The sequence below is a fragment of the Leptonychotes weddellii genome, chromosome 10, assembly GCF_054177405.1.
Source record: "Leptonychotes weddellii isolate Sample4059 chromosome 10, ASM5417740v2, whole genome shotgun sequence".
NCBI lineage: Eukaryota > Metazoa > Chordata > Mammalia > Carnivora > Phocidae > Leptonychotes > Leptonychotes weddellii.
In genome coordinates this window covers 69,225,572-69,253,300 of record NC_138378.1, presented here as the reverse complement: position 1 = coordinate 69,253,300, position 27,729 = coordinate 69,225,572, and the positions used below count along the sequence as shown (strand labels likewise).

At 40.6% G+C, this 27,729-nt stretch overlaps 2 protein-coding genes across 4 annotated transcripts in view; both read left to right on the top strand.

Annotated features, from left to right (window-relative positions):
- The window catches only part of CCT4 (chaperonin containing TCP1 subunit 4), a 13,977-nt gene extending 5,002 nt beyond the window's left edge, over positions 1-8,975 (top strand). The window contains exons 4-13 of the mRNA XM_081832242.1: positions 485-634; positions 1,921-2,042; positions 2,486-2,618; positions 3,729-3,868; positions 5,568-5,664; positions 5,746-5,856; positions 5,951-6,081; positions 6,208-6,442; positions 8,424-8,537; positions 8,768-8,975. Of these exons, the coding sequence (XP_081688368.1) occupies positions 485-634; positions 1,921-2,042; positions 2,486-2,618; positions 3,729-3,868; positions 5,568-5,664; positions 5,746-5,856; positions 5,951-6,081; positions 6,208-6,442; positions 8,424-8,537; positions 8,768-8,782 (1,248 nt within the window). The 3' untranslated portion in view covers positions 8,783-8,975. The remainder of the gene's footprint in view (positions 1-484; positions 635-1,920; positions 2,043-2,485; positions 2,619-3,728; positions 3,869-5,567; positions 5,665-5,745; positions 5,857-5,950; positions 6,082-6,207; positions 6,443-8,423; positions 8,538-8,767) is intronic.
- Positions 8,976-19,144: 10,169 nt separating this feature from the next.
- FAM161A (FAM161 centrosomal protein A) overlaps positions 19,145-27,729 on the top strand; it is a 24,961-nt gene continuing 16,376 nt past the window's right edge. For all 3 annotated transcript variants that reach the window (XM_006733196.3, XM_006733195.3, XM_081832046.1), the window contains exon 1: positions 19,145-19,426. In XM_006733196.3, coding sequence (XP_006733259.2) covers positions 19,226-19,426 — 201 coding nt within the window. In that variant the 5' untranslated portion in view covers positions 19,145-19,225. The remainder of the gene's footprint in view (positions 19,427-27,729) is intronic.

Here is a 27,729-nt window from a genome sequence, read left to right as displayed (position 1 = left end):
AATTTTGCTGTATCATATGAATAAGAAAATTTTCTCTTCTTGTTTATTTTTTTTTTCCACCAGGCTTCATTTTGAATGGAACTTGATAAAATTTTGCTTTTCTAAAATAAGTTGTGGTGGTACTAAATCTTAGGCTCTAGATGAGAATGGTGATTTGGGAGAGGTAGTATGGGTTCTTGTTCTGGTAAATAGTGCTTAATCATAGTGGAGACTCTCTAGTCACTTACTCTATTTCTTACCTAGATTTGTGGTGTTTTAAAAAGTATAAATATCACATGAGTGCAGAATTGACTGTTCCAAATTAATGGAAATAAATTACTAGCCATAACAGCAGTTAAGGTTATTCAGACTGTTTTATTTATAATTGAAGCCTAAGTTAATTTAGATGATTTAAAAATTATGACTACTTTGAAATTATAATGAATAAAAAATTTTAAGAGGTGTCATACGTAGTTTATGTGTTATAATAACTAAATTTTAACAAACAACAGGGATTCATCCAACCATCATTTCTGAGTCATTCCAGAAGGCTTTGGAAAAGGGTATAGAAGTCTTGACTGACATGTCTCGACCTGTGGAACTGAGTGACAGAGAAACTTTATTAAATAGTGCCACCACTTCACTGAACTCAAAGGTGAGACCAGTACTAAGGGATCATTATAAAATTACTTCTTAAAGCTCGTTAAGAATTGTAACTCTTAGGGTGCCTGGGTGGCTCAGTCGTTGGGCGTCTGCCTTCAGCTCGGGTCGTGATCCCAGGATCCTGGGATCAAGCCCTGCATCGGGCTCCCTACTTGGCGGGAAGCCCGCTTCTCCCTCTCCCACTCCCTCTGCTTGTTTCCCTCTTCTTGCTGTGTCTCTTTCTGTCAAATAAAATCTTAAAAAAAAAAAAAATTGTAACTCTTAGGTTGTGATTTTTGATGCTATACAGTTCATAAACATTAGGTCTGGAGTGTCTGGGTAACTGAGGTAATTTGTATAACTGAATAAGTTCACATCAAATTTCTTCCTTCAGGGCTGTCAAATAAACTGTGTGCCCATTTTACAGATGGGAAAATAGATCTAATGAAGTTAAGTAACTAATCCCAAGACTATCAGTAAGGGATAAGTGGAGATTGGAACCATGACAGGTTTGCCCATCAGTGGTCCCTCTTAACTAATAATCATTGCTCCTTTTCTTAGTTTTCAAATTTAAACCATTGATTTTTTTTTAAATTTCTTGCAAACTTAATGTTCTTGTTTTCTGTCAGGTCCTGTGTCACCAACCCCCCCCCCCATTTTTTTAGCAGCATTATATTGATACATTTATTTTCTTTCACTGTTATATGGAGAGCTAGATAGTGTTAGTGACATACATGATATTGTTGAATGTCCCCAGATCCAATATAGACAGAATAGCAGGATTAACAGGCATTGGTCATAGACTTGGGTTTAGTGCTGGGCTCATCACTTGACTAAGCTGTGTGACTCTTTGAATTTCTTCCTCTGAAGATTGAATGCATATATAATGTGAAGGGCTAAGACCACTGTCTCATGTACAATAAGTGCTTAGTAAAGTGTTAGCCTAGTTTTTATTAGCCCCTCAGTATTAGGGGTGCACATATATAGCATTTGCTCAGAAATTCATTTTAGATAAGAAATGTCTGCATATAATTTGATTTTCGGATTTTCTATAGAATTAGTAATCTAGACAGTCCTATCTACTAGGTTAATAAAAAGGAAAAGAAGCCTCCATATCTTGTGCCCTTGGTGACTGACAGCCTGAGTGGAGAAGACAGTTGGTATGGAATGTTGTCTCATGTTCCCACTCTCCTCATCACCCCAAAAAAGTAGTTAAGATTACTTCTTGAAGATCTTTATCACTAAAGAACTAGGACTTTTTCTGTTGTGAAGCTGACTTTATTATTTTTTTAATTCTAGGTTGTCTCTCAGTATTCAAGTCTGCTTTCTCCAATGAGTGTAAATGCAGTGATGAAAGTGATTGACCCAGCCACCGCTACTGGTGTAGATCTTAGAGACATTAAAATCGTTAAGAAACTTGGGTGAGCATTTCTAATTATAATTTTAATAAAAACTACTCTAAAGGGACCCCTGGGTAGCTCAGTTGGTTAAGTGTCTGCCTTTGGCTTAGGTCATGATCCCAGGGTCCTGGGATCGAGTCTCATATCAGGCTCCTTGCTCAGCAGGGAGCCTGCTTCTCCCCCTGCTTATGCGTTTTCTCTGCCTCTGACAAATAAGTAAACAAATCTTTTTTAAAAAGTAATCTAAGAATTTGTATTAATGTGGGAATCTGAAGAATTTGTTTATATTCCATTATGATGGCAAAGTGGTAGCATAATCAAAGAAGTTGAGGAATTAGGGCACTAATAAATGTGAGACTGACTCACATTTTATTGGACTGGTGATTTTTAATGTTAGCAACCTATTAAACTGACAGATTTCCATCCTTTGTTAATGGTTTCCTCCTTGTTTCCTTTTTTCTTAGTGGGACAATTGATGACTGTGAGCTGGTCGAAGGGCTGGTACTTACTCAAAAGGTGGCAAATTCTGGCATAACCAGAGTTGAAAAGGCTAAGATTGGGCTTATCCAGTTTTGCTTATCTGCTCCCAAAACAGATGTAAGTAAAACCAAATGAAATTGGTTCCTTGTTTATGTGCGTAACTTTCTAATAGCTTGGACCTTTGTTCGATATTATAAAAATAGAAAATATAGTGATACTAGTGATAAAGATCATAGATTACAAAAGAATTAGTACGGTTGAGACAAAAGTAGAAATTGTTGGATGCCATACATGACAAATCTATAGCTTCAGTTGGCTATCATTGAAATTGAGCATTGACTTCATAGATGAAGGCAAATAACAGTAGGGGCGCTATGTATGAAATAATAAAAATAGATTATCCAAAAGTTACAGTATAAGTGGAATTTCCAGTTTCTTTGTAGGTTTCTGAGAAACCTCCATCCCTCCTATAGCAGCAGGGCAGATCTTTTGTCCTACATTTGCACAAATGAAAGTTGAAACCAGCTTACTATTTATATTCCAAATAAATATTTTTAAAGGTATTTTCATCATAAGTGCTATTTCCAAAAGGGAGTGGTTGATCTTGTCACTTGCTTAGATTTGCTCTCCTTTTACATTGTATTGGCATATAGGTTTCCTGTTGACTCAGTCATGTGTTTCACAAAAGTTCAACCCATAGAAAAATTAATGTTTTATACACCTTTGATTAACAAGATTTGTCCCTGGTACCTCCTTTCAGCATACCAGTTTTTATAACAAGCCATAGAGTTAAAAGGATGCAACTGAAATTACTTCAGTAACGCATATATTTGTATGAAGAAAATTGACATATTCAGGAACTAGAGTAACCATTTTACAATTACCAAAAATGTACTTGCAAATAATGTAAATAAGACAGTAAGGTATATAGATGAAAGTTAAAGACCTTAGTTAAGGTTGGTGTATATTCCTTTTCCTAGACCTTTTCTATGTATGCCTCTAATTTGTTATTAGGTATGATTTTGGTTGAATTTACATGATACATAATATTTTTCATTAAAAGTCTGTTCTTTTCACTTAACTCTTATAATGCAATTTTTTTCCTATTATTTATTTTGATGCAGTGTTCCATGATGAAACTGGACCATTTCCTTATACCACACACAAAAATAGACTCAGAATGGATACAATGCAATTTATTAATACGATGTTCTTTTTTCTCAACAGATGGATAATCAAATAGTAGTTTCTGACTATGTCCAGATGGACCGTGTGCTGCGGGAGGAGAGAGCCTATATTCTCAATTTAGTGAAGCAAATTAAAAAAACAGGATGTAATGTCCTTCTCATACAGAAGTCTATTCTGAGGTGCGGGGCTCTTTATTTTGTTCACCTTTTAATGACAGTTTATTTTGGATCCTCTAGCAGTTTTTTAAGAAACATTTGGAGTGGATAAATCACTAGAAATCTAGAATGAGTCTGCATTTTGGGACAGCACTGTATTCTGATAAATCCTCTAAAGTGGGTTCTCTTCCCATTGTGATGATTTAAATGTGTGGGATATACAGTTGACCCTTGAACAACTCAGGTTTAAATTGTGTGGGTCCACTTATGTGTGGATTTTTTTTTTTTTTTTTTTTTTTTTTTACAATACAGTACTATAAGTGTATTTTCCTCATGGTTTTTAAGTTACTTTTATTTAATCTCTACACCCAGCATGGGGCTAGAAGTCATGACCCTGAGATCAAGAGTTGCATATTCTTCCAACTAAGCCAGCCAGGCGCCCCTCCTCGTGGTTTCCTTAACATTTTCTTTTCTCTAGCTTTATTGTAAGAATACAGCATATGATACATGCACATACAAAATACTAGTTAACTATGTTGTCAGTAAGGCTTTGGTCAGCAGGTTATTAGGTAGTCAAGTTTTGGGGAAGTCAAAAATTATATGCATATTTTTGACTGGAGAGGGGGAGTTGGTGCCTCTAATTAACTCATTGTTCCAGGGTCAACTGTATGTTCTTTCTAGACCAAGATTCTAAATATCAAACAAATGGAATGCTTTGTTTTTGAAAAGGTAAGTTTGATCTAGAATTGATTAGCTAGCTGAAAGAGGCATTTATTTAAAGGTCCATGAAATTGCTTGCCTTGAAATTTAGAAGTTCTTTTGAAGGGAATGCAGGATAGTTCATGGATCAAAAGAATTTTTCAAATTTCGAACTGGTCCTTTTTTTTTTTCCTTCAGTGTTTTCTTCTAGTAAGTACACACATTCCGTTGTACTCTACTAATGTTATGCAAGAAAGTACTGTGGGTGATTATTTTATATAGAAACTTCAATGAAGAGTTTGATTACCTGGTTCTCCTACCAAGTCATATCATAGGTAGTGACCTTAAGTAAACTCCTCAAAATTTAGTTAGCTTATCTGTAGAACAGGGATCGTAATATCTACCCTTCCAGTGTCACAGGGTTGTCAGAAGGTTTGTTCCAGATAATTTGTGAGAAAGTGTAAATTTGTGGAGTCTTGAATTAATCATACTTCTAAATTCATGAAATATCAATAAAGTTTTGTTATCAAAGATATACTCGTTTAGTATTAAAAACTATGACAATAGGGCGCCTGGGTGGCTCAGTTGGTTAAGCGACTGCCCTCGGCTCAGGTCATGATCCTGGAGTCCCGGGATCGAGTCCCGCATCGGGCTCCCTGCTCGGCAGGGAGTCTGCTTCTCCCTCTGACCCTCCTTCCTCTCATGCTGTCTCTCATTCTCTCTGTCTCAAATAAATAAATAAAATCTTTAAAAAAAAAAAAAAAAAAAAAACTATGACAATAGTTACCTTTTATGGTGTCTTTTACAAATAGTGTTGCTGGGGTACATTTTAATATCCATTAGAAATCTTCAAAGAGTTTTGAGCTCATAAACTTGGTCAACTAAATTTAAAGCATCTTCCTATACAAATAATTAGATTTATTCATCATTTAAACAATAATAAAATGACAAAAAGCTTAAAAAGAAGTTGAACAAATTATTTTTTTAATCTAGCATTGACCTAATCACTGATTTTATATTTTAGAGATGCTCTTAGTGATCTTGCATTACATTTCCTAAACAAAATGAAGATTATGGTGGTTAAGGATATTGAAAGAGAAGACATCGAATTCATTTGTAAGGTAAAATATTCCTAGCTTCTGTGTGAGAATATCCAATAATCAAATGTTGTCTTAATCTGTGGGTTTGATATTTTTCCCCAGACAATTGGAACCAAGCCAGTTGCTCATATTGACCAATTCACTGCTGACATGCTGGGATCAGCTGAGTTAGCTGAGGAGGTCAATTTAAATGGTTCTGGCAAACTGCTTAAGGTAACAGTATTGTAATACAGCTTTTATTTACCTGGGTTTTTTGTTTGTTTTAACCCTTATTTCAAATACCTAATTTGGAGTTTGTTTACTACAGATTACAGGGTGTACAAGCCCTGGAAAAACAGTTACAATTGTTGTTCGGGGATCTAACAAATTGGTGATTGAAGAAGCTGAGCGCTCCATTCATGATGCCCTATGTGTTATTCGCTGTTTAGTGAAGAAGAGGTAATATAAGTTACTGAGTAAAATTTTGAACGTTAACATTTCTATACTTTTGACTATTTTTAAGGTATAAAGAGTAAGTTATTAAAAATAGCTAAAATAAGCTAAAAATGTATTTGTGAATTTCAGAGCTCTTATTGCAGGAGGTGGTGCTCCAGAGATAGAATTGGCCCTACGGTTAACTGAATATTCACGAACATTGAGTGGCATGGAATCCTACTGCATTCGTGCTTTTGCAGATGCTATGGAAGTCATTCCATCTACACTAGCTGAAAATGCAGGCCTGAATCCTATTTCTACAGTAACAGAACTAAGAAACCGGCATGCCCAAGGAGAAAAAACTACCGGCATTAATGTCCGAAAGGTAATAATTTAGTCTTCAATTATTGTAGAAAATGTCGATTGAAATGTTAAAAACTTCATAATTATCTGTTGAATGAAAAGCCTTTTTTTTTTTTTGGTGGGCAGCGAAGCAAGGTTTATTGATCAATAATAAAGTTTATTGAATGATACAGTACAAAGCTCCCAAAGAGGGAGGGGACCCAAGAGGATTGCCTGGATGAAAAGCTTTTTAATCAAAAGTAATCTTGGGGGTCACCTGGGTGGCTCAGTCGATTAAACGTCTGACTCTTGATTTTGACTCAGGTCATGATCTTGGGGTTGTGGGATCGAGCCCTGTGTTGGGCTCCCCGCTCAGTGGAGAGTTTGCTCGAGATTCCCTCTCCCTTTGCCCCTACCCACCTGTGCTCACTCTCTCTCAAATAAGTAAGTCTTTTTTTTAAAAAAAGTTATCTTGGGTTTAGGGGTGCCTGGCTGGCTCAGTTGGAAGAGCATATGACTCTTGATCTCCACGTCATGAGTTCAAAGTCCCACATTAGGTGTAGAGATGACTTAAAAAAAAAGTAATCTCGGATCCAAATATGAGAACTGCAGGTTAACTAATTTATGCCATTGAGTAAGAATGAAGAGGATGTGTTAAGGTAAAGTATTATTTGTTCAGCGGGTTATTAGGTAGTCAAGTTTTGGGGAAATTACACTGATTGTGTAATTCTTAGTGGGTTACTTAGTCTGTGCTTGTTTTCTCAGTTGTAAAAACAGGGACAATTAATAGTTCCCTCAAAGTTCTCTTGTGAGGATTAAATGTATTACCAGCTAGAAGACTCTTACTAAGTTGCCTGGCATAGAGTAAACATTACATAAATATTAATCATTGCTGCTGTTGTGGCCAGTAGCCTAGTATAGTTGTGTAGGGTAAACACATCTAACAGTAATAATCTCTCCTTTTGTATTAGTGCTTTATTAATGTCTCCTTTTACTGAAGAGACTAATTACACATAATGGAAAATAATTGACAATCCAAAGTAATATTTTTTTGAATGATAACTCAAAAGGAAGGGCATTGCCTGGTTAGGGAAAGCTTTATGAAGGTGCAACTTTGGTAGGAGATGAGGAAATTCCACGTGGGGAAGCAAATGTTTTATGGGTGAAAGGAACCAAGAAATTACTTGTTTTGTCTAGAGGATTATATGTTGGTAATAGAGTGGACTTTAAGGTTGGAAAGCTCCCATAAGAGCTAGAATAAGGAGGCCTTTGAGTATTGGGGCAGTTACTGGGGAGTTTTGTTTTTATTCCAGTAGTTGGGAACTACTAATGTTTTTTTAACCAAGGCTAAGATGATGAAAAAGAGTATTTTAAGGAGGAAAGGCTGGAGGCATGGTTGCCTGTTATGGCCATCATCACATGATGCAGTAACCCTGAGAGAAGGGGGACTGAGATCGTGCCAGTAACAGTTTAAAAGTGGGATTTAAGAGCTGTAAAGGCAAGGCAGACCAGACTTGGCCATATTCAGTATTAGGGTTCAGGGATGATTTAAACATGAAAGATCTTACAATTTTTTTTTTTAAGGTTTTATTTATTTGTCAGAGCACAAGAAGGGAGAGGGGCAGAGAGAGAAGCAGACTCCCCAATGAGCAGGGAGCCCAATGTGGGACTTGATCCCAGGACCTGAGCCAAAGGCAGCCGTTTAACCAACTGAGCCACCCAGCCGTCCCAAGATCTTATAATTTTTAATGAGTATGATTACCTAATTTTTGCCTGGGTATTTTTAAGTTAAAGGTAATTAGGAGTTGTTTTGGGGTTGGAATTGGGGGAATGTAGCATTAATTCAGTTTTTCCAAATTTTTGTTAAATGGAACCTACAATATAGAGCTTAGTAGAGAGTATTTTACTTTTGACTAGAACAAGGGAAAACTAGGTTCGAAAGGCCTTGTGTCCTACTGGTAACAGTGTGTAGTTGGTAAGCTGTATAATTACAGACACTAAAAGCAATTTATGCTATTTGGCAGGGTGGTATTTCCAATATTTTGGAGGAACTGGTTGTCCAGCCTTTGTTGGTTTCAGTCAGTGCACTGACTCTAGCAACTGAAACTGTCCGGAGCATTCTGAAAATTGATGATGTGGTAAGTGTAAATAGAATGTGAATTTCCCTACAGGGTCGAAAAGGCGTTTTTTTTTTTTTCCCAAGAGTTTTGGGAGGGGAGCAGGGTGGTAAATGTTACTTGTTGGTCAACAAGGTGATAACAATACATACTTTTTACACTTTTCACACTTGTAAAATAGGCTTTGGTAATTGCCCAAAACCTCTTTGATCATTAAAATTCTATCGGAACTCAAGTTTTTTTCTTGTCAGGTAAACACTCGGTAATTGGATAAACACTGGCCAACTGGCACCACTGTGGCCACTAACAGTGCATCTGAAGTGGAAGATCACCTTGGTGTTCCTTGCTGTTTGGAAGATTGTTTCCTTTGTGAATTCCTAGGCCTGCTCTTCAGTTGGCACTTGCTTGAAATTGTATTGACAAAACTTAATTAAAATATTAAATGTTTGGTTTCAAAAAGCAGATTAATTTATTGGGCCTTCTCCCCCAACATTCTGTTACTTCTGATATTCTTGAAAAATCTATGTAAGAAGAGAAAAAAATGAGTTCACATTAGCCTGTTGACTTTCTTAGGTCTCAATCCTGAGTGCTTTAAGTTTTGTGGTTTTTTGTATTTTTTTTTTAACAGAAGTTTTGAGAATTTTTAAATGGCCCAGTATGCTCATCACCCTGATAAATCCCCAGTTACACAAAAATATCATATCAAAGTGGTATATATGCTATTTTAAAAGGTAACAGTAAGGGGGTACCTGGGTGGCTCAGTTGGTTAAGTGTCTGACTGCCTCTGGTCATGATTACAGGGTTGTGAGATGGAGCCCTGTGTCAGGCTCTTTGGGGAGTCTGCTCGAGATTCTTTCTCCCTCTCCCCCGCTTGTGCGTGTGTGTGCATGCTTTCACATTCTTTTTCTCTCAAAAAGTTAACAGTACAGGAAGATATTAAGTGAAAAATGAAAAGTTCCCTCCACCCTATCATCCCAATCCTTGTCTTCAAGAATATAACCATTATTGTGTTAATTGGGAGTCCGTTTACAAATAAAACTATATGTGTATATGTAGCAAATCTTATACATAGGGATTCTTAATATGTCATTTCAGTGGTGTGGAACCTCTTCATTGCCTCTGTCCTAACACAGGCATCGTCTATTGACATGAATTGTGTAAGATCTCCAAACTAGTCTCATGCTCTGGCTTCCTTACAGTCAGTTCTGCACACTCTAGGTCAGGCACAAGTTTTCATGGATAAAGGCAAGCCTTTGATGTGGACCATAAATTGGGCCTATGCATTGTGGTACCACTTGGCCTACCCTTCTCCTGGCCTGTATTTCACAAGGAGTATTATGAAAACAACCGGGGCTCCGCATTTGTGGAGCAGTGATTTCAGCCAGCCAGTCAGAAGTTTCTTTTGCATCTGACAAGTAGTTGATTAAAATAATTTGGTAAGTGGTAAGGCTTAGTGTGCTTATTAGATGGCTATTTCTGGATTATCTGGAATTTAGTAATTCAGTTTACTCCCATTATAATGGATATTAGCTTGTTGTAAAATACACTTTTTTAGCTGGTACAAAATGAAGTATATTCTAAAAATTTTAAGTCAAAATACTGTAATCAAATGATTTATATTTGAATTTATCCATTAATTACACAGCACAAGGTTTGTAGGCTATATCTAAATAATAGAAATTGGTTATATAACAATTTTTTTTTGATGGAAAATAGTAAAGATAGAAATCCATCATGATCTAAGCAACATTCCAACACGTGGTCTTTACAGCCAACTTCCCTAAGAAACGGTCCCTAGTTGGGCTTTAATTCCATCGGGTACTGGTTTCGGCCAGCTCCCAGTGAAGGTCCCTCAGCCAGAAGTGGGTAGACCAGGGATGTGAAGGGGATCAATTAGATCAATCAGGAGGAAACCTCACACAGGAATCTTAAGATTGGCAGCCGTCTTGGTGACTTAAGTGGCTGTCCCATGCTCAAAGACAGACGACTTCATATAAAGACAGCAGTAAAGAGAGGGCATCAAGTTTCTGGGTCTTATTACCATCCCGGCCAGGGTACCAACTTCCAGCCAAAAGGCAGACTTTCTCCTCATAGAGCAGCCTGGCCAATTGACATGAAAGTTCCAGTAAGACCGTACTCCTTGAAGGTCCCCTGGAATGAGAGTAAAGGAAGAGGAAAGTACCAATTTTGCACTGAAGCTCAGAGTCCAGATGTAAAGACTGAAAGCTCCACGTTCAGGCGCCAAATGAGGTTTTGGAATACCCGTGAGATTCAGTGGGGTGGAGTCTGGAGCCGACGACTAAGAAAATTCTTGAGACATCTTTGGTGCAAAACGGCGGTTTATTAAAGCACGGGGACAGGACCTGTGGGCAGAAAGAGCTGCTGCCAATATAACAAAATTCTTAAAGGGAACTCTGCCAAGGAAATATTTCTTACTTGTTTTTCTGTTAAATTTGTTTTGATATAAATTAAACCACTAACCACTTTGTGTAGGGTTTGACTCAGGTTTTACAACAGTTGATGAAATAATCTAAGCCAGTTCTATTTTAGGTAATGGGAGACCAAATGAGACTGCTCAAAAAGGGTTTTATTTATTTATTAAGATTTTATTTATTTGACAGAGAGGGAACACAAGCGGGGGAGTGGGAGAGGGAAAAGCAGACTTCCCGCGGAGCAGGGAGCCAGACGTGGGGCTCGATCCCAGGACCCTGAGATCATGACCTGAACCGAAGGCAGACGCTTAACAACTGAGCCACCCACGCACCCCAAAAAAGAGGGTTTTATATAGTTCTGTAATTCTAAAAGGGAGATGTATCTTGTTAAATATTTAAAAGGTATGCTTTTTAATAATGAGAAGGGATAGTATTGTGCTCTAGTGGGGCAGAGATTTTGCATACTTGTTTTTTTTTTCTCTTGAGTGCTATTCCTAACCCTTAACTTTTTATTATGAGAATTTTCAAATACATAAAGTTTAAAGAACGTCATGAACATTAAATACCCTCCACCTAAACTTAACAATTATTGACATTTTGCCATATAGTCAGATCTGTAAATGACGTTCCTAAAAATCATGATAATGCAAAATTATGTGATAGAAACCATAGGACTTAGAGGACAAATGTGGTTAAGGGCACAAAACTCAAAAACTTCATCAGGAACAAAAAAAAAACACCTAATAGAAACAGATCTACATGTGTTAAACGGTTAAGAAATACTACATTAAATACACCACTTTACCTTGAGAAACACCTAAAGCTTGCTTGGCAGTGGATATTTTAAGTTGCAGCTGTCATTGCAAAGTGGTAGGAGGAGGGTTATCTGAAACATGACCAAGTTGCAGCACCTGACGGGGATGGGTGTAGCTTAACGGTGAATTGATGTACCAACGTATATTGAGGTTTTGTGTGTTTTGTATGTTATTAGGCAGTTTAATTCAGCTGGGTGCATTTTTCTGGCGTTCACCTTTTTCCAAGCAAATCTGAAATTAGCGTCTTGCTCAAATTGTTTGCTTGTGCTTCAAGATTTCTCTTGACATTTTTACTACCATGTGTCTTAAGTGTGGATCCCTTTGAGTTTTTTGGCCTTGGATATACAGATTATTTTTCCAGTGGTCTTGCTCAATTGAGATAGGGATCAAAGATCAGAATGACTAAGGTGGCTATAAGTTGGACAAAGTACTACAAAATAGTGTGGAGTAGTAGTCTTGAGTTCTTGGCTGAGTACTTATTTTTCTGTCTGGGGGGTAAAACTCTATAGAGTTCATGGAACAACCACTGGAAAGTAGTAGACCAAAGTTTACAGAGGGCCAGGAATAGTTCAGTAGAGCCTACAGAGGGGCGCCTGGGTGGCTCAGTCGTTAGGCTCAGTTAAATGCCTGCCTTCAGCTCAGGTCATGGGTCCTAGAGTCCTGGGATTGAGCCCTGCTCAGCAGGCAGCCTGCTTTTCCCTCTGTGCCTCCCCTTGCTTGTGCTCTGTCAAATAAAATCTTTTTAAAAAATGAAAAAAAAAAAGACTAATTGGACTTCACAAAAATTAAGTTTTGTGCATCCAAAGACACTATCAACAGAGTAAAAAGCAACCTTCAGAAAGGGGAAAAATATTCACAAATCTCTTATTTGATAAGGGATTAAATTCCAGAATATGTAGAGAACTCCTAAAATTAAGCAACAATAAGCAATAAAAAAAAATAACTTGCAAACCCAGTTCAAAAATGGGCAAAGGACTTGAATAGACATTTCTCCAAGGAAGATGTATACACAAATGGCCAATAAGCACATGAAAAGATGGCCAACATCACTAAACATTAGGGAAATGCAAATTAAAAACAATGAGATACCACCTCACCCCCATTAGGATGGCTACTATCAAAACAAAACCAGAAAGGATGTAAAGAAATTGGAACCCTTGTGCACTGTTGATGGGAATGTGAAATGATATAGCTGCTGTTGAAAATACTATGACGGTTCCTCAGAAAATTAAAACTAGGATTACCATATGATCCAGCAATTCTACGTCTGGGTGTATACCCAAAAGAATTAAAAGCAGGGTCTCAGAGATATTTGTACACCCGCATTCATAGTAACATTATTCACAGTAGCTAAAACATGGAAGCAACCCAAGTGGCCACTGATGAATGAATGGAAAATAAAAATGTAGTATATACATACAGTGGAAGATTATTCAGGCTTAAAAGGAAGGAATTTCTGACAGATGCTACAACATACATGAACCTCGGGGACATTATCCTGGGTGAGATAAACCAGTCACAAAAAAGATAAATATGATCCCACTTACATGAGGTTTTTGAGTCCTTAAAAACATAGAAACAAAGTAAGAATGGTGGTTGCCAGGGTTGGAAGGATTGGAGAATGGGAAGTTCTCATTCTGAGAGTATGGCATTTCAGTTTTACAAGAAGAAAAGTTCTGGGGATGGTTGGTGGTGATGGTTACATAATAGTGTAAATGTATTTAATACCACTGAACTATATACTTAGAAATTGTTAAGATGGCAAATTTTATGTATATTTTGCCACAATAAAAACAAATTGAAAACATACTGGTCACATAAAGAAGCAGGAAACTATGCATAATGGAGGAAAACATCAAGAGAAACAGACCCAGAAATGGCAGAAATGATAGAATTGTCAGACAGACCTAAAAACAGCGTTTTTGTTTGTTTTTTTTAAAAGATTTTATTTGTCGGAGAGAGAGAGCACAAGCAGGGGAAGAAGCAGGCTCCCTTCTAAACAGGGAGCCCGATGTAGGGCTCGATCCCAGGACCTCGAGATCATGACCTGAGCCAAAAACAGATGCTTAACCGACTGAGCCCCCTAAAAACAGCTTTTATAAATTTTCCATATATACTCAAGCATGTAAAAGAAAATATGAACACAATGAGGAGAGAAATGAAGGATATACGATAGATTCAAATGAAATGTTTACAAATGAAAAATCCAGTACTCTGGGTAGGACTAATAGCAGTTTAGATTTTTTTTTTTTTTAACCATAGCAGTTTAGATATTGCTAAAGAAAGAGTAAACTTGAGGGCATGACCTCAGAAATTACCCAAAATAAAGCACAGAAAGAAATGGAATTGATTTTGAAAATTAATTTTGTATCCACCATCCTTGTAAATACTACTCTAGGGATGCCTAGCTGGCTCAGTTAAGCATCTGCCTTCGGCTCAGGTCATGATCCCCGGGTCCTGGGATCGAGCCCCACATCCAGCTCCTGGCTCAGCGGGGAGCCTGCTTCTCCTTCTGTCTCTTCCCCTGCTGTGCTCTCTCTCTGTGTGTCAAATAAAATCATGGGACACCTGGGTGGCTCAGTCATTAAGCGTCTGTCTTCGGCTCAGGTCGTGATCCCCGGGTCCTGGGATGGGAGTCCCACATCAGGCTCCCTGTTCAGCAGGGAGTCTGCTTCTCCCTCTCCCTCTGCGTGTTCCCTCTGTTCCTTTTTTTTTTTTTTTTAAGATTTTATTTATTTGACAGGGAGACATAGCGAGAGACAGAACACAAGCATGGGGAGTGGGAGAGGGAGAAGCAGGCTTTCCGCCTGGATTCTCCTGTTTCCCTCCTCCGTTCTTTCTCAAATAAATAAAATCTTAAAATTAAATAAATAAAATCTTTAAAAAAATTTATATATACTATTAGAATTTATCTCTCTCTTTTTGAGAGATCTTCTACACAATTAAATCATTTATAAGTATTGAGAATTTTCCCCCCTTTCTTTCCATATACCTTTCATTTCTTTTTCTTTCCTTTCTTGCTGGCTAGGACCTAGAGTACAAATGCAGAATAGAAATGATCACAGTGTGTGTGGTCGCCAGCCTCTGGAATAGAACCTAATCATTCCTGCCTTCTGGTATTCACCATCTTGTGTAATCCCCACCCTCTCCCATATTATACCACGGTTTGATGAGAGCATATGATCAATAAGCATGGAACAGAAATGGTATGTCACGTCCAGGATTAGATTATAAAACACTGTGGCTTCTGTCTTGGACACTCTGGTTTTTGCTCTCTACTGAATTATTTGATCTGAGAGGAACAAGCTGCTATGGTTGGAGAAGCTTTATGGACACAGGCCTTCAGCCAATAGCCAGCAAGGAACTAAGGCCTGTCAACAATCACATGAATGAGCTTGGAAGCAGATTCTCCGATCTCAGTAGAGCCTTTGAAATGACTGTATCCCTAATCAACAACTTGACTTACCCTTGCAAGAAATCCTGAGCCTGAACCATTCAGCTAAGCAATCCCAAATTTCTGACCCTTAGAAACTAGATGAAGTAATAATGTTTATTGTTTTAGGGAAGTACATTACACAGCATGACATAGATAACTGATAGAGTGGGCATCTTTGTTTTGCCCATCTTTTCGCCATTAAGTATGATTGCTATTTTGTTTTATTTTTTGTTTGCTAGATGTCCTTTATCGAGTTAAGGGATTTTCCTTTTATTCCTAGTTTCTTCTTTTAAGATTTTATTTATTTATTTATTTGCAAGAGAGAGCACAAGCAGGGGGGAGGGGTAGAGGAAGAAGCAGACTCCCCGCTGAGCAGGGAGCCCAATGCAGGACTCAATCCCAGGACCCTGGGATCATGAACTGAGCTGAAGGCAGGTGCTTAACCAACTGAGCTACCCAGGCACCCTTATTCCTAGTTTCTTGAGATTTGTTTTAAACATGTATGGATGTCAACTTTCGTCAAATACATTTTTTTATATTTATTGAGATTATTATATGACTTCTGCTTATATTAGTCTTTTCAAAGAATTAATTTGGGCTCTGTTGATCTTCTCTATTGCACATTTGTCTTCCATTTCTTTAATTTGACATGCTTATTATTTCCTTCTACTTTGGGTATTTTCATACTTCTACTTTTTCTTCTTAAGTTGGATTATTCATTAATTTTGAGCCTTTTTTTTTTTAGTCTTTCTTTTCTAACATAAGCATTTAAGATTACATATTTTCCTAGAATACTGCTTTAGCAACATCCTATACAAAACACTTTCTAAAAGTTTATTATTGGGGCGCCTGGGTGACTCAGTCGGTTAAGCGTCTGCTTCCTGCTCAGGTCATGATCCCGGAGTCCTGGGATCGAGTCCTGCATTGAGCTCTCTGCTCATCGGGGAGCCCCACCCCCACTGTGCTTGCGCTCTCTCTCAAATAAAATCTTTTTTTTTTTTTTTTATTTTATTTGACAGAGAGAGAGAGCAGGAGCACAAGCGGGGAAGTGGGAGAGGGAGAAGAGAAGCAGGCTTCCCGCTGAGCAGGGAGCCCGATGTGGGACTCGATCCCAGGACCCTGGGATCGTGACCTGAGCCGAAGGCAGACAGACGCTTAACGACTGAGCCACCCAGGCGCCCCAAATAAATAAAATCTTAAAAAAAAAAAAACAAGGAAAATTTTTCCAGTATTGGAAAACTATTACCTCTTTCAGCAAAGAATACTATTCAGCACTTTAAAAGGAACAGACTGCTTAAATACACAACATGGATGAATTAAAAACAAAAGAAACTAGTATGCTGAGCAAAAAATCTGAAAGCAAAAAGAGTACATACCGTATGATTCAATTTATATGAAGTTTTAGAACAGTCAAAGGGATGGAATGGGGGATAGGGTGGGAAGGGGCACAAGAGATCTTTCTGGGATGATGGAAATATTCTATCTTTTTTTGTTGTTTCAAATTTTTATTTAAATTCTAGATAACATATAGTGTAATACTAGTTTCAGGAGTAAAATTTAGTGATTCATCAGTTACATATAACACCCAATGCTCGTCATAACAAGTGCCCTCTTTAATACCCATCACCCATTTAGCCCATCCCCCACCCACATCCCTCCATCGACCCTCAGTCCGTTCTTTATGGTAAAGAGTTTCTTGGTGGGGCACCTGGGTGGCTCGGTCATTGGGCATCTGCCTTCAGCTCAGGTCATGATCCCAGAGTCCTGGGATGGAGCCCTGCATTGGGCTCCCTGCTCAGCGGGAAGCCTGCTTCTCTCTCTCCCACTCCCCCTGCTTGTGTTCCCTCTCTCGCTGTGTCTGTCTCTGTCAAATAAATAAATAAAATCTTAAAAAAAAAAGTCTCATGGTTTGCTTCCCTCTGCCCCTTTTTTTTTCTCTTTCCCATATGTTCATCTGTTTTGTTTCTTAATTCCACATATGAGTGAAATCATGGTATTTGTCTTTCTCTGCAAATGTTCTATATCTTAATAGTGGTAGGATTTCATGAGTGTACGCATTTGTCAAAATTCATCCAACTATGCATTTAAGTTCTGTTCATTTCACTGTGTATGTTACATCTCAATACAAAAGTACAAAACAATTCTTGTGATGATGTAAGATTTGTCATTTTGTTCTTGTAGATCTATCTTTCCATCTCTGCTCTACATACTTTGCAGCTATATCATTAGATATCTGCAAATACAGAATATTGTTGGTGAATGGAAACTTTTCTTCTCTTCTACACACACACACACACCCGTTTTCTGCTCTTCTACACTCACACACACACCCGTGTCCTCCACACTCACTCCTTCTATTCTTTCCTAATCTTTTTTTTTTTTTAAAGATTTTATTTATTTGACAGAGACACAGCAAGAGAGGGAACACAAGCAGGGGGAGTGGGAGAGGGAGAAGCAGGCTCCCCGCTGAGCAGGGAGCCCCATGCGGGGATCGATCCCAGGACCCCGAGATCATGACCTGAGCCGAAGGCAGACGCTTAACGACTGAGCCACCCAGGCGCCCCATATTCTTTCCTAATCTTCCATTTGCAGTGCTTCAGCATATAGGCCTGTCTTGCTGTTTTGGGGTCAGGCTTACACCAAATCCCAAGAGGGGCACGTGTGGCCACGGAACCATCTGCATGTGAATGACTAGAAGTCCCTACTCTGGTCACTTAGGGCATCCATACCTCATGAGCTTCTAGCTCTGGCTTCTGCTCAGAATCAAGCCAGTATCTGTTCCATTAGGCAAAGCAAGTCTCAGCCAAAACAAAGAACAGCCTGAAGGAGGTGGGGAAATAGGGGATTTTGCAGGTGTTCACACTCCAGTCCCCTGACCAAGAAAGGTTTGGTAAGAAGGGCTCGGGGGTACCTGGCTGGCACAGTCAGTAGATCATGTGACTCTAGATCTCACCTGAGTTCAATCTCCATGATGAGTGTAAAGCTTGGTTCTTTAAAAAAAAGATTAAAGAAAAAGGGCTCAGACCTCAGAGGTTCTAGTCAGCACAAGCTGCATACCTTAACTTTATGGTGGCGATGGCTGGTTGTAAGGCAAGGGGTCGGGAGGAGGCTAAAGGATATGAAGAAGAGGGTGAGGGCAGCCTCAGCCTGAGGGAGTAGGGATTTAGGTAGCAGGTGGCTGAGACTGCACCACAGCCACATGGCATAGAGCGAAGGCGCCATTTGAAACGCCCAAATCCTGAGTGGGGGGCTGTTGATAGGGTGAGGTGGAGATAGGGTGTGTCTGTGGTTACTGTCGGGCGCTTGCACCCTTCAACCCCACCACTATAAAGTTGATGGACCCAACCAGCAAACCCCCGGTTCATAGACCGACAGTATCACTCAGCGGTGGGTGGGCCAGGCTCCACCCAACTCTGGGCTATTATTGGTCAAACTAAGAAAAAAACCGCGTGTGATAACTAGCAGCCTCCTTCGGGTTGGTTGATTCCTGCGAGCTCTCAAGTCAATCAAAATAGAATATACCTCACTCCTTCCCATTCTCTGGCTTCCGGGGGAGCCAGGTTAGGCAACAGATGCAAACTGTGTCACTGTTTCTGAGATCTCCACACAATAACATCTCCTGCTTTCCTCTGCGGCCGCCTTCAACAAACGTGTTATTTCAATGAATGAAAATGCGCTATTTTTTTTTTTCTACAAAGCGAGTTGTTTCACGGGTATAATGTGAGAAGTGTGCGTTTAGGCGGTGAGGCGCGAAGCTGGCGAAGATGCCCTGTTCTGCTCGCCAATCCTCTAAACCAGCAAAGATTCAGTACTCACTCCCACTATCCAGGAAGCGACCATCTCGGGTTTCCAGCGGCCAGAAGGAAGTTTGAGTGATTTCTGGCCCCTCGCGGCCCCTGTAGCGTCCCTAGTTACTAGGCCCCTAGTAACCGCCCGCCCCAAGCCAGGAGCCGCCGGGTGGCCTGAGTAGGCGCCAGCTTCCCCGCCCCGAGCCAGCGCGGGCGCTCAGGCCTCGGCGGCGCGCTGATGGCCGCCTCGCACCGAGCGGCGAAGCTGGAGGCCTCCAGTCTCCAGACCCCGGAAAATCCCAGCACCGGAGCGCAGATCGCCCAGTACGAACGCGAAGACCTTTTAGAGGCCTTGGCGGCGGGGGCGGTGGCTGCGGCCTTAGAGGAGGAGGAAGAAGACGAAGAGAAGGAGAAGGCGGTGCTGCCGGCGCGGGCGCGGGTAATGCAGGGGCGGCTCGTAGGCTGGGGCTGGGTGTCCGCCGGGTGCTGGCTGAGGGCTGGTCCGCGTCCCCGCTGGGCTGAGGGACCGGCTGGGAAACGCGGCGCCCTGTCCAGCTCCTCCCTACCCAGTAAACCTGGCCCACCACCTTCTCTCTGCCCCACCGAAGAGCCTCAAAACCGAGGCGTTGGAAAATCTTTTAATTTTTAACAAAGAGATTGTAAAAATTTCTTGGAGAGCATTTATTTCTAGGGAGTATAAAGTACAGAAGTTTACTCCTTTTGCTCCAGCATCTGTTGGAAGTAGTTACTGCTTTTTCTTTTCAACTTGGGAAAAACTGATGTTGATATAGCCCATAGTGGATAGCCCATAAAACTCAGGTGAATCAACTGTGCTGTCGGCTGTGGTTTATTGTCACCTTAAAGTCTTGGTTAGTGCATTTTAACACAACATTGTACATGAGAGGCGGTGTTTAAAATCGTTTAAGAGTTCAGTGGGCAGATCATACACAGATTAAAGTTAAACATCCAGAGAAGCAAATTACTGAGGTTCCAATTTCCTAAACAACTCTTCAGGGTGAGAAAGCCTTTTCACTGATCAATTTTCAGTGTCAAATGTGTCGTGAACACCTGCGCATCAGGTAGAGGGCTGAGTCTGCCATCTACTCTATTCACTTAAAAGATGGGAACAGTGAATTTTAACTAGCAGTGTGCAGACACAAACCTCCTTACCCCCAGTTAAAGATTCTTTTTTTTTTTTTTTTTTAAGATTTTATTTATTTATTTGACAGAGAGAGAGAGAGCACAAGCAGGGGGAGCTACAGGCAGAGGCAGAGGGAGAAACAGACTCCCCGCTGAGCAGGGAGCCTGAAGCGGGGCTTGATCCCAGGACCCTGGGATCAGGACCTGAGCTGAAGGCAGACGCTTAACCAACTGAGCCACCCCGGCGCCCCTCAGTTAAAGATTCTTAATACCATTTGTCCAAAGCTTTTCTGATACAAAACACTGTGGTCTGTGGCTAATAAAATCACTGGATATTTTGGAATTCTAACCATTTTACACTAAAACTGTTAATGAGAAAATCTGTAGCAACTCTTTTATGGTCAGTATTTCACCAACAGACAAACACCTTCAGGTTCTCCAGAGTAAGGCAGATTGAGACCCTGAAAATGAACCAGGGTCAGAGTCCTGGGAACAGTTTCATTCATGATAAAGTTTCTCCACAACACAAATCTCAGTACCCGATAAAGGAGGCAAAGTGATAGAGGAAAAAGATTTGAATGGAGGAAGAGGATTGGGAGCCTTGGATTAGGATCCATTCTCTGCCATTTGCTAGGTGATATTAAGATGTAACTTTCTTCAATTTCATTTTCCTTATATGTAAAAGAACTATAATAAATGTCTCTCTTGTCTCACTGGGATATTAGGAGAACCAAATGAGAAAATGTGTGTCATATCTAAAGAACAGTTTATATAAATTCGTAATAATAATAACAACTGCCAGTGAGACTGTCATTTGAACAACTCACCCAAAGATTAAATAAATCTCCTTTGGCTTGCTGCACTAGAGGAGTCCGTCATTTCTGTAGTGACAGGCATACTTCCAGAGTGCCCTGCTAAACTGCAAATTTGTATTAGAAATTTAGTACCTTAGGAGACATTAGTTTATCTAATAAGCTAGTTTTAAAGAGACAGGATCCTACCAAGCAAACAAAAGGGAGCTAAGTCTTATGGGTTTGACAGTGTTCTTAAGACTTACTACACTTGGAGGATCCACAAGCAAACCTGGATGAGCTGCCGCAGTAGACCTGATAGTCAGAGGGTACTGGTTGGAGGAAGAAGCCCTGAAAAGGCAGGAAAGGGTGCAGGAGCCAAGCTTGTCTTCTTCCCAGTTTGTCTTGGGTCTCTACCTTGATATTCATTTTTTTATTTTTTATTTTTTTATTTTTTAAAGATTTTATTTATTTGACACAGAGAGAGAGCACAAGTAGGCAGAGCTGCAGGCAGTGGGGAGAGGGAGAAGCAGGCTCCCTGCCGAGCAGGGACCCCGAAGCGGGGCTTGATCCCAGGAACCCTGGGATCATGACCTGAGCCGAAGGCAGACACTTAACTGACTGAGCCACCCAGGCGCCCCTCTGCCTTGTTTTTTAAAGATTAATTTGTCTCAACTTTGTCATCTATAAAATGTAGTAAGCTCAGATACTATATGCACCACACAAGACTGATTAGAGGGGCGCCTGGGTGGCTCAGTTGGTTAAGTGTCCGACTCCTGATTTCAGCTCAGGCCTTGATCTCAGGTCTTGATCTCAGGGTTGTGAATTCAAGCCCCATGCTGGGTTCCACACTGGGCATGGAGCCTACTTAAAAAAAAAAAAAAAGACTGATTACAGAAAACCAACTGTCACAGTAGGCTCCTTTCAGTCCTTTGGTTTGCCAAAACCAACCCCATCCCCCTCTTGAACACACCCTTTGCAGGACTCTGAGCCCATACTGGGCTCTGAGGCATGTTCCTTGAATCTAGCCTCAGTTGAAGATAGCACTCCATAGGCCTTGTTACGTGGTTGATGATAACATGGGTGAAGCAATATTCTTTAATTCACAGTTAAAGTTTCACTGACTTTCCTAATGGGGTAACCTTTTTCAACAAATATCAAGCAGTTATTAAGTGCTAGTTACTGACTGTTCATTCAGTTGTGAGTGAAGCAGACAGAGAGCACATCATCACCAAGCTTCCAGTAGGTGGGGAAGTTAGATAATACAAAATGAATAGTCAAATGTTTATAAGATGAGAAATGCTGGGAAAGAAATGAACAGGTTTCTATGATTAAAAAAAGAACTAGCCGGGAACGTACTTAAATGAATTAACATTTAAATCAATGCCTGGTAGATGAGAAAGAGCAACCATCTGAAGACTAGGGGTAGAAAAAACATTCCAGGCAGAGGGAACAGCATGTGCAGAGGCCCTAAGATAGGAAGAGAAATTGCTTTGTGTGATTGAGGATCTGAAAAGAGAGAAGGTGGGGGAGAGAGGAAGGTGTTGGGGAAGGAGACGAGGTCAGAGAGGTCAGCTGGGCCTGATCATTCACGACCTTTAAGATCAAGGTAAGGAGTTTAGTGTTATTGTTGGTACAGGTACAGCAGGAGGTCCTTGAAAACTTTTAAGAGATCTGACATGTTTCTGTTTACATTTTTAAAAGATGACTGATGGCTCTGTGGAGAATGATTGGAGACTTTGACAAAGCAGAAGGAAGGAAATTGGTTAGGAGGCTGTTGCGGTAATTCAGGGGCCAGTGGTGGTGTCTTGGTCCTAGTCCAGGAGAGGTGGCAAGAAGCGGACAGATTTCTTTAGAATGGATAGGACTTACTGTTAGATTGGATGCGAAGGCCAAGGAAGAGGAAGAAATCAAGCATGTTCACTTCCAGTTTTCTGGTTTGACCAGCTGTATGAAAAGTAATGCCATTTACTGAATTGGGGATACCTTGGGGAGGAATAGGTTTACAAGCTGGGTGGGAATCAGGGTTTCAGTTTTTTGGGTTTTTTGTTTTGTTTTTTCTTTTAAAGATTTATTTATTTTATTTTATTTATTTATTTATTTTTAAAGATTTTATTTATTTATTTGACAGAGAGAGACACAGAGAGAGAGGGAACACAAGCGGGGGAGCGGGAGAGGGAGAAGCAGACTTCCCGCCGAGCAGGGAGCCCGATGTGGGACTCGATCCCAGGACCCTGGGATCATGACCTGAGCCGAAGGCAGACGCTTAACGACTGAGCCACCCAGGTGCCCTATTTATTTATTTTAGAGAGAACATGAGCAGGAGGGGGAGAGGGAGAGAGAATCTCAAGCAAACTCCGCGCTGAGCATGAAGCTGAAGCAGGGCTTGATCTCACGACCCTGAGATCAGGACCTGAGCCAAAACAAGAGTCAGACACTCAACCAACTGTGCCACCCAGGCGACCCAGGGTTTCAGTTTTGAACATGGTAAATTTGAGATGTCTGTAAAACTACCAAGTGGAAATATGTAGGAAGGAGTTGGGCCTAGGGTCTGGACTATAGACTTCTATCTGGGAGTGTCCTGGGGTCTGGACTCCTGGGGTCTGGACTATAGACTTCTATCTGGGAGTGTCCAGCATTTTTAAGACAATGGGAATGGATGAAGTCATTTATGCAGAGAGTGTAGAGAATGAAGAGAAAGGGCCTAATAGAGAACTCTGAAGAACCTAGCTTTTAAGGGGTGTCTGGCTGGCTCAGTAGGTGGAGCATGGGACTTTTGATCTCAGAGTCCTGAGTTCAGGCACCACGTTGGGTGTGGAGCCTACTTAAAAATATATATTTTTTTAATAAAAAAAAAAAAGGTGCCTGGGTGGCTTAGTCGACAGAGTGTCTGACTCTTAGACTCAGCAGGGAGTCGGCTTGAGATTCTCTCCTCCTCCCTCTGCTCCTCTACCACTCGCTTACGCTCACACTCTCTCTAAAATAAATAAATAAATCTAAAAAAAAAAAAAAAAAGAACCTAGTGTTTAATAGTCAGGTAGAGAGGGGTGCCTAGGTGGCTCAGTCGTTAAGCATCTGCCTCCTCAGGTCATGATCCCAGGGCCCTGGGATCCAGTCCCACATCGGGCTCCCTGCTCAGTGGGAAGCCTGCTTCTCCCTCTCCCACTCCCCCTGCTTGTGCTGTGTCTCTCTCTGTCAAACAGATAAAATCTTTAAAAATAAATAAATAAATAAAATAAAATTTCAAATGCTACAAGGGTGCCTGGCTGGCTCAATCAGTAGAGTATGTGACTCTTGATCTTGGGGTTGTGAGTTTGAGCCCATTTTGGGTGTAGAGATTACTTAACATCTTAATTTCAAATGCTACAAATAAGGCACACCCCTTTTAACACTTCTCCCCCCAGAAAGAAAATCTGACACCCCCCCCAACCCCCCCCACTGGTAGCCACTGTTCTGAAACCAATATATAGTCTTCTGGGTTTTTTTCTATTTCCTGTGTACATAATATTTTAATATATGGTCACATTTTATATATACGTATTATTCTGCAGCTTGTATTTTCTCTTACATTTATTGGGGGGGTTATCCATGTTAGTATATGTATCTACCTTATTCCTTAGAATCTTTTCAATGCAAAGAAGTTTTTAAATAAAAATTCCAGAATTGCCGATGATACTACATAGACAAGAACACAAATAATAATGAGTGCTGGTTACTAATGAAGCAACATGTGCTGGAAGGAGTCATTATCTAAATGGGTCAAGCCAATCTAGGGAAGATTATCCTCTAATCTGGTGGCTACATGTACAACAGTCCATAGAAAGCTGACAATTAAAGGGAAAGGGTGCTATTTTAGGTTCTTGGAAAATAATGTCGGCCTATGTTATTTGATATACTAAATATTTTCTTCTGTGTGGATATAATTAAAGGTGACATTAGAATTGGAAGTTGCTTATTAACCATTCACCTGTTTTAGATAAAACACTGAGAGATCACTTTATCTGAAAAATTAAAAGTATTAAGCTGAAATGGAATGGATACTGTGCAAAAGTCAGTGCCTAAGTTTTTTGATACCTGCACCATCTCGTCAGAAGCTACTCATCCTTCTATAACTTTTTCAGTTTTTCCAGGTCCAAATACATTTTATCCTTTTTGTGAAAATGATTGTTATAAGGCCTCCTTTTAAGTGATGTTCTAAAAGAATGAATGAAGAGCATATGGATGCTTTTGCCAAAAATAGTTCTTTGGAATATCCTCCTGGTTTTAATTGTAGTTTTTGGAAAATAATCCCTTTCCTTAATACTGAGTAGAATATAGCTCTTTAGGGCAGCCAGTATTTCTTCAAAAGATTCAGTCCTCTGTGAGGGAATACCTATGTTCTTCCCCCTGTGGAAACTTAATATTTTTTTTAGCTTATATTCATTCATCCAACAAATATTTCTTGAGTATTTGCCATTGGCCAAGAACTTTCTAGGCACTGGGAACACAGCCATGAACAAAGCAGACAAATCCTTGTCTTTGTGACACTTCCGTTTTGGTAGGAACAGGCATACAATACACAAATAAGTAAAGTCATGTAGAATGTCAGTTGGTGGTGAGTACTTATGAAAAAAATAAAGCAGAAAAGGGAGGCTGACAATGAGTGGGGGAGAGGTTGTAATTTCGAATCAGGTAGTCAGTGAAGACCTTATTGAGGAGATAACATTTCTTTTTTTTTTTTTTTAAGATTTTATTTATTTATTTTGACAGAGAGAGGGAACACAGGCAGGGGGAGTGGGAGAAGCAGGCTTCCTGCTGAGCAGGGAGCCCGATGCAGGGCTCGGGCCCAGGACCCTGGGATCATGACCTGAGCCGAAGGCAGATGCTTAACGACTGAGCCACCCAGGCGCTCCTGAGAAGGTAACATTTCATTAAGACCTGAAGGAGTGAGCAAGTGGGCCGTGCCAATATCTGGAGGAAGAGCATCCCAGGGAGAGGGAACAGCAAGTGCAAAGGTTCTGACATGGTTTTGCTGATTCTGTGAGCATTGGACAACCCGCAAACTGGAAGCAGCTGCTGCTTCTAGAAGGAACTGCTGCTGCCCAGGGGACGAACCGTTGGTGGGGAGGCTCAAGCAGATAGAGAACTAACAGGAAGGAATAAAGTCCCTTTCTCTTCCAGCCTTGCAGTTTCCCTCTAGTCTTACCTTTGGCAGAGCCTAATGGGGAACAGCTGGCAAAACAGAAACACTGCGCAGAATCCCATCCCCAGCATCACATAGCAGGGGCTAGATGGGTGGCATTGGAGCCAAGAGACAGTAGTTTAACACCTGGCTCACCTACTTTATGTGTCATAAAATTGATGTTCAGAAGGCAAGTGCCCATGTCACATGGCTAAGAAGGGCAGAACCTAGGCTTGAATGAGAATGCTGACACCATGCCTGTAATCTTTCTCCCAAGGCATGACCACGCTCCAAACTGAAAAGTTATTTAACTTCCATACGGGTGTTTATTATTGAAGGGTTATAAGGAAGCTGAAACCAGGTAACCAGTGAGTGGTTGGGAGCCAGTAATTAAATGAGAAATGGGAACCACTTCCTGCTTGCTCCCCAAATTGCTTTATGCATTTTATTCTCCTCTTATCCTGCATCTTTGTGCACCTTGCTCCCCACCATATTGTCCGCCCCAGCTGCTTTTACTAATGTCATTTAGCTTCAACTGGAAGTTTATCTGGAGTATCCTTTTCCTTTTGCCCCCTACACTCTTTCTGACCCCCCAGATTCTTCCATTCTTTGACTCATCTCAAATCATCTCCTCCAGGAAGCCTTCCTTTATCTTCCAAATTCAAACCAAACTAAAGCTCCTTTTGTTTGAATACCCTTGTCACTTGGTCTTTATATCTCTCCTGACCACTTTCTCCTTCATATCAGTCCTCCTCTCCCTGCTTATTTTTTTTTTAATTTTTAAATTTTTTTAAAGATTTTATTTATTTATTTGGCAGAGAGAGAGAGTGTGAGCGCGAACACAAGTAGGCAGAGCAGCAGGCAGGAGAGGGAGAAGCAGGCTCCCAGCTGAGCAGAGAGCTGGATGCGGGGCTCGATCCCAGGACCCTGGGATCATGACCCGAGCCAAAGGCAGACGCCCAACCAACTGAACCACCAAGGCACCCCTTATTTATTTATTTATTTTTAAGATTTTATTTATTTGACAGAGAGAGAGAGCACAAGCAGGGGGAACAACAGACAGAGGGAGAAGCAGGCTCCCCACTGAGCAGGGAGCCCAATGTGGGGCTTGATCCCAGGACCCTGGGATCATGACCTGAGCTGAACACAGATGCTTAACTGACTGAGCCACCCAGGTGCCCCTCTCCCTGCTTATTTAGATGTTGGTGTTTGCCAGCATTTCCATCCTCAGGTTTTCTTTCTTTTTTTTTTTTAAGATTTTATTTATTTATTTAACACAGAGAGAGAGAGAGCACAAGCAGGGTGAGCAGGAGAGGGAGAAGCAGGCTCCCTGCTAAGAAGGGAGCCTGATGTAGGACTCGATCCCAGGATTCCGGGATCGTGACCTGAGTCGAAGGCAGACACCTAACCATCTGAGCCACCCAGGCACCCCATCCTCAGGTTTTCATCTATCATTGCTCCATTCTCCCTAGTCAACCTTATCCACGTCCAAAGCTGTACCTGTCACTTCTCTGTGCACTGATACCTGCCATATCTCCCCCTCCAGCCCAGCCTTATTACCAGCTCTCCACATACATTCCCCTCTCCCCCTCCCCATTTCCTGGACATCTAGCTGCCTTACTATCCCTTCAAACTCAGTGTTCCTAAGAG